Below are 6,785 nucleotides of genomic sequence, written 5' to 3'. Positions count from 1 at the left end.
AAAAAATAAAAAATCCTAGTGAGTTGAAATTGTCTCGTTAACAGTTATTTAGTGCCAACTCCTGTTTTATTGTAGCTTACTGGGGTCGGCCCTTTAAAACGAGTACTTACGTTTTTAAATCTTATCATACTATTGTATAACTATATGTAGTAATTTAGGTTTCCTAAAACCTTACATTTTTTTTCCAAAAAAATAAAATAAAATCTATTGACAGCTATGCTTGCTTACATTTTTTTTTTTTTTTAAGATACTACAAAAAAAACAAACCATTGAGAGAGTAACATTGCTGTCCCATTTATGGCGAGTTCTGTGTTTTCAAAGAGATGGCAAATGTAGGTTATAGAGAACAGCTAGAGGGGAGTAATCAGATGGAGAAGAACAGATTGAAAAGGTTTTCTACATGTAGGTTTAAGGATGGGTAGAAACGGTTTTAATATCGACTTTACAGGTATAAAATATGCCAAAGACTGCTGGCCTGATGCCAGCGATCACCATCTGGGGGCCAGAATGATGACTACTCTTGATTCAACGCTTCGAGTTCTTTTTGTACCCATTCTTGATGCTCTGGTGTGAGACACGAGACTAAGGGGAGACGCGCCGGGCCCAGTTTCAAATCAGATGTTATTGACGTTATCTGCTTAAATTCAGGTAAGCCCCATCCTGTTCATATTAAGAAAATATAGGCGCACAATTATGGACAGATTACATCTGAATATACAATATATCTGACTGCGTACCAGGTCTACGATTATTTTATGAAAACCGAGACAGTAAAATATGTTTACACCTAAAGGTAAAGAGTCCCACACAAAGTCTTCTCTAGGACTGGTATTTACAAAGACAGCTTTCATCCCTTATTCAACATTAGCCAAGCACACTAGTAACTATTACTCAAAGCCTCTTTGGGTCAAAGGTCGGCACTTGCTTGTTATTTCTTCACACTGTACATTTTACATTGAAAACATATATAATGGTATTTACAGATGAAGACGTGCATACTGGTGGGAACAGGGAGGTTCAGGCCAAAAGAAGTCATTAGAAGTTATAGCCCACTGTCCTTACCCCTTTAAACCAGATATCCACCGAACTATTGAAGTGCCTGAAGAACAAATATGTACGAGCTAGAGTTTTTTCTCAATTAATGAATTTAAAAGCTGAGAATATGACCATTTCCCTTTACTCTGTTTATTTGAAAGTTATTTATCATTGCTTTTTTGTAATGCAATGTAAAATTGCTAAAAGCAAAAATATTTGAGTATGTCTCATTTTGGACAATTATAGTTTTTTTTATTTCCAGCATAGGAGTAATCAATGCCAGGTATCTACCCATAGAACAAGGCAAACCGGGCTCTTTATTCTTTAAATGCACATCATACATGCCAGTTGAACCAATTTATTTCCTTTGTTTAATTACCCAGATGCCCTAAAATAAAATATCCATCCAACTGAAATTAAACAGTTCATAAAATTAAAATGAAACAAAATTATTTGTCTTTTTATCATATCCAAAGATGTAGGAAGCTTTTTGGTATACTTACCTTTTTTAAATACACACATCATGAACTTCTGAATAAGTCTCTAGGGTGGGGGGGAAAAAAATATATTGCACAAATGAACATGGACAGCATTGATAAGTCAGCCTTTGTTACTTTTTTTTTTACTTAACTCCTTATCTGAAAGCCCAGTCCCCGCTGACTATAGTAACAATTCACACCGAATGCTAAACTCAATTAGTTTCTTTTTCTTCACATCTAACACAGAAAAGACAAAAAAAAAAAAATGGAGTACCTGAATCTTCTGGGCTTCATGCAAGTTTCCTTCCTCAAACACAGTGAGCATCTGATTTGTCGTTTTACCCAGGTAATTGTAGGTGCTAGACAAAAAATGTAATATTTATATTTTATCAATATCCAAGGAAACTTAAAATTTTGTTAGAAATGCTTTGGAAATATAAGCAGGAAAAATAATAAGATATAGATCCATACCTTCCAACAGCACCATGTGCACCAAATGCCAAGGCTCCGAGCAATTGCTAAGGAAGAGATTGGAATCTAGGTTTGTTCACCTTTCTACATCACGCAGGTAATTCACTTATGCAAAGGATTTGTTGACAAAGACATTTCTACTAAAGGCTACTTTAGCGCTAAAGTTATTAAGACAAGCATTATTGTAAGCATGCAGGGACATCTTCAGCCGGAGTACCACACATACCCCCAAATTTCTGTCTCTATCAAGCAATAGATACAAATGTAGAAATGTAGTCCTACCATATTATATCTTCCGAAATGTTTATTAAAAAAAATAAGTCACTTTAAGAGACATTACCTCATCCACACCATAGAGAAAGTCAAGCTCTTCAAAGTCACTGACACACATACTAAAGTCCATTAGGTTTACGTCGCTAAACTTCACTCCGCGGAAGGATGGGATTTGCTGCTTTATCTTGCCCACCAGGTCATACACCAGATCTGTATGGTATAACAAAACACTAGTCACACTCCTACCTCGGACCGCTATGTGGTCTCGCACCCGAGGATGCTAGGTACTTACACTTTATCCCAGTCAGAAGGGGTATGTGATAGTAATAGAATGGTAGACCGGGAGCAGCAAAAGCCACTTCTTTCAGGTACCTCACTAAACCATCTAGAATACGGAGATGTGGAATTAGGAAAATAAAAACAAAACATAATAAGGTGGTCTTGGGTTAAAAGATTGAGATTTTTTCACCCCTTTAAATGAATACTATATTATATTGTGATTTGCCCAAAAGATTAGCCAGCAGAACATAGCGTCCATACGACGTTTTAGCCAACTGCCTAGGTGTGTTCCAGATAAGGTACCCTTTCAATGCAAGCTAATGGGCAGTTTGGGCAACTGTACCCCTCCAAATACTCAGCAATGCATTATGGTACAATATGGCTAGGGTCATCACATATCAACTATCAACTAAATCTGAATGTAAAGAATGACCTGGTTCTCTTTCACAACCGCATCTTAATTGTGCCCATTTTGACATTGTCCAGCAGTCACGTAAATGAGAACACATTTTAGAATTCAAAATTATGCGTTCAATGTTTAAAACGCTACCTTGATTAGACGGTTTCATAAAGGAAGGACTCACAGCACCGATAGCATCAGCTCCACACGATGCAGCATGCGCAGCCTGCAAGTATCAATACAAGCACTTATATTATAAGAATCTACATAGCGTCCTCTGAGCTCAACTTCCTACGCCTTATTAACGAAAGACCTTTTCTAAAGGTGACCCAGTAATTCTCTTCTGTACAATCTTTCCATTTCTTGTAGCTATCAATGAATCACAGCTTCTCATCAATCCATAACTAAAGTGCAGGGAATTATTTTGAATTTAGTTGAATATTAATAGAATACCGAGTCATTAACTAAACCGTAGCGGCAACGTCCGCTGGGGTCTTAGTATGGTTTCCTTTTGTTCTGGTGGCCAGCAGAGAACATCTATACTTTGTATTGTTTACAAATAAACACATTTTGATGTCCACCATTATTTTGGATTTGACAAATTATATGATGTACATAAAATCAAACACTCACCAGCTCCTTTGTGTCTTCCAGGCTGAGACATCCTACATGAACTATCACATTGTCCATTCTATGCCAGAGACGGAGGAAGCAAACATTAAAGTCAGTTCAAGTGTTATGGAACTTTTTGATTTTCTACCATAATGTGGCTTTATGACTACATGCTTTCTATTTTTTAAATGCCATTTTCTCTATGGCTACTCACTTGCCTCTCCCATGCTTCACCCACTCTTCTACTATCAGCTTCCTTTCCTGGACACTTAGTGACATCCCTTCTCCTGTTGTTCCATTTACTGTACAAGAAATGAAAATGGTCAATTTAAACACACACTAGCCATACAAGTTTGTGTTAACTCTAGCCATGTGTCCACCATGCAAATCCATGGGAGCATTCTGCAGAACCCCCACCATACCCATTTGCCACTTTCCACAACCCCCAGCTAAATGCCCTGCAGGAGATGTGTCCAGCCAAACAGACAAAAAAACTAATTATCAAACAATTTTGGGATTTAAAACGGTGAATCCTAGGCAGCAAGATTATGGAATCTTTTCTTTGTGTTCTTTATGGTGGAATCTTTAGAAAACAAGGGACGTGATCGAGACTAAAGTATCGTGAAATGTAAATTACATTAGTAGCCAATTAATCACCAAAACTGGTAACACTTTCTGGGTTATTACACCAGGACAAAGACAAGGGGCAAGGGATAAAACGGTGTGTGGTCAGCAAGGCTTGTACATAAGGCTCATCCATGAATGCTGAATGCCCAAAGTGCCTTTTTGATTGGCATCGCCGTGGTTACCAAAAAAAAAAAAACGTTTTCAAGGATAACACCATGAAACATACCAAAGATATTCCTCACATTCTGTTTTTCTACCAAATAGTCCACATATTGCTGGATTATGGGAAGATTCAGGTGACTGCAGAGACAAAAAAAAAATACGGCATAATTATGATCAGCAGAACTAATCAAATAAAAATAAACAGTGAAAAGGACAAAGAAAAATATGCCCCACGTAATAAATACTAATTACAATAGTTGTATACTTACAAACAGCAATAAAATACGACTACAAAATCAAAAGTGAAAGGTAATGTGAACTAGTGTAAGTTTTTTTTTTGTTTTCTTTTACATAATCCTTCTTTCCATATCTTTATTATTACTAATACCCATCTTCTGTCATTGGGGTGAAAGTTGCCGCAATAAGGCCGCTTAATCTCTTTCCTGAAGATGCCATGATCCTGGGGGGAAAAAACAAGATCAAAACCAGTTAAATTTTATTTACTGCCATTATAAAGTTTTTCTGATCCAAGAGGAAAATACATCCAAATACAGCAAGCTGTCTCATACCGCTTTGATAAAATATTACTTTTTTATAGACATAGCCCACTGGTTCAAATAGTTGGGAGCAGATTATAACTAATAATAATCATTTCTGTTGTGGTCCCTGACCGCAAAATTCACAGTTAGGAATAAACTAATAATTGCCCTGTCTGGATAAAACTAGAATACCGAAACTTAGCAAACATTACCGTCCCTTGGAGAAACCCTGCGGTATGTTTACAATATGGTATAGTTTGATATCAGAATTTCTAACTCCAGGTTCATTTTCAAGATTGAAATTTAACAAAAGTGCTTAGATATATAAAAAAGCAGGATATGAATATGCTGCGAGTGCAGTTTTACATCCTATTTGCTGAAACCTTATAAGTCGTGCACTGCTAACCGGAGCCGGAGGGCGGAAGCGGCTTGGAAACTCCTGTTGGATCCTGTGGTTTTAACTCCCTCACAACACCATTATGGAGCGCCAATTCTATCAGGCTTCTCCAGAAAAAAGGGCTGAGCTGGCCCGGTATAATGCATAACTCAATTGGTGAGGAGAGTTTGCAGTTAACTATACATTATACAGGGCCACATAAGTGTTTCCCACAGCAGAAGCTCACTGGGGTTGGCTCTGTAAACTTAAATCAAGGAGCTGAATTAAGACTCTCTGGTCAACTCTCCCTTTAATGAATAGACTCAAGTGAGTGCTAACATATCAAATATATATATATTTTTTTTATTATATATTAAGAAAACACAAATGACATCCAGCATGGCATTTTAGCTTCCTAAACATCCCGTCTTTTGTGGCCAAAAGAAAATAACCTGGGGTATTCAAATACACATCTACATAGAGAATGAGCATGTAACATTGTGTAATACCGTGTGTATATATATATATATATATATATATATATATATATATATGCACACACATATATAGCTAAAGAATGCGAAGACCATACACATACTCAAGAAATCACACACACATAAAGGTGTAACATTTTTAAGCTGAGGTTTGGGTTAATTTATTAAAGCTCTTGCATCACTCCTATTAACCACATCCAAAGCGTTTTAACAGCAGTGTTGCTACACACTGTAAAATAACTAATGACGTCAGAGCCTCGCATCTTTACTACATTTTAAATACACATGAAAGTTTAGAGCAGTTTGGGGGAGATGTTTGTTACCTGCAGTCGCACAGCTGACAGCTCCGCAAAACACCGCCCCGTGCAGCTATCCTGGTCTCTGCTTTAAAAGCTGGGATCACATGACACTAGCACCGCGCATTGCATGCTGGGAGGGGAGCTGTCTCTATTTTCTTATACACGGGTCCCGTATAAAGGATGCCTCATTGTCGGGACATGTGACACGCGCAGCCTACATCAGTAACCATGTAATGCACACTCAACATCGTGTAGGCAGCCGAACCAGCAAGCTGCGGTTATCTAAGAGCTAAAAGAGCACGAAAGGACTACAACTTCCATCATTCCTTGCGGTGCTCATCAGCTGTTTCTGAATGTATGAGGGAGCTCATGATGACGTTTGTTAATAGTCACTACGTCACGGGCTTTGATGTTGCAGGGAATCTTTTGCCTATAAGCGTCATAAGGCCTCCCAAATGGCTCTTTATCAAGCATTTTCACGTGTGCTGTGTATAACGTCACAGGTCTCTGCTATAAGGTACATCTTCTGGTCAACAACCTAGGAAAGGTGTATTTGTTGTGGAAAAGAATGTTAATGTGATCCGAAGAAGTAATGTGTGCGTAAAGCTTTATCCGCTGAAGTGGAAGCTATCAGTTGCAGTATTAAGGTATTACTTTGTAAGTATTTTTTATTTGCATTCATTTGCCCGGTGAACAGCCTGGTGGTGGGGAAAGGGTCAAATACATACAGAGAATCTAA

The 6,785-nt window shown here is 37.8% G+C and overlaps 1 protein-coding gene across 1 annotated transcript; it reads right to left on the bottom strand.

Annotated features, from left to right (window-relative positions):
• Positions 1 to 514: 514 nt before the first annotated feature.
• Positions 515 to 4,794, bottom strand: LOC149288410 (N-acetylneuraminate lyase B-like). The gene is made up of 11 exons (XM_089491623.1): positions 4,727 to 4,794; positions 4,403 to 4,476; positions 3,764 to 3,851; positions 3,571 to 3,628; positions 3,088 to 3,163; positions 2,551 to 2,643; positions 2,326 to 2,468; positions 1,986 to 2,032; positions 1,789 to 1,873; positions 1,539 to 1,578; positions 515 to 660 (listed from the first exon to the last, which is right to left on the bottom strand). The coding sequence occupies exons 1-11, from the start codon at positions 4,792 to 4,794 to the stop codon at positions 515 to 517; spliced, it is 918 nt and encodes a 305-aa protein (XP_089347749.1).
• Between the last annotated feature and the right edge of the window lie 1,991 nt (positions 4,795 to 6,785).

This window comes from Sceloporus occidentalis, unplaced genomic scaffold (assembly GCF_023333645.1).
Source record: "Sceloporus occidentalis isolate IW3139 unplaced genomic scaffold, rSceOcc1.0.p SCAF_51, whole genome shotgun sequence".
Taxonomy (NCBI): Eukaryota; Metazoa; Chordata; class Lepidosauria; order Squamata; family Phrynosomatidae; genus Sceloporus; species Sceloporus occidentalis.
Note: the sequence above shows the minus strand (reverse complement) of the source record. Positions and strands in the feature narration are given on the sequence as shown.

Coding starts and splice junctions, on each gene's coding strand:
- LOC149288410 (XM_089491623.1), bottom strand. CDS start 4,794: ATGGCATCTTCAGGAAAGAGATTAAGCGGCCTTATTGCGGCAACTTTC. Junction 3,164..3,570: donor TGGAAGACACAAAGGAGCTG/GTGAGTGTTTGA, acceptor TGATACTTGCAG/GCTGCGCATGCTGCATCGTG. Junction 1,874..1,985: donor GCACATGGTGCTGTTGGAAG/GTATGGATCTAT, acceptor TTTTTTGTCTAG/CACCTACAATTACCTGGGTA.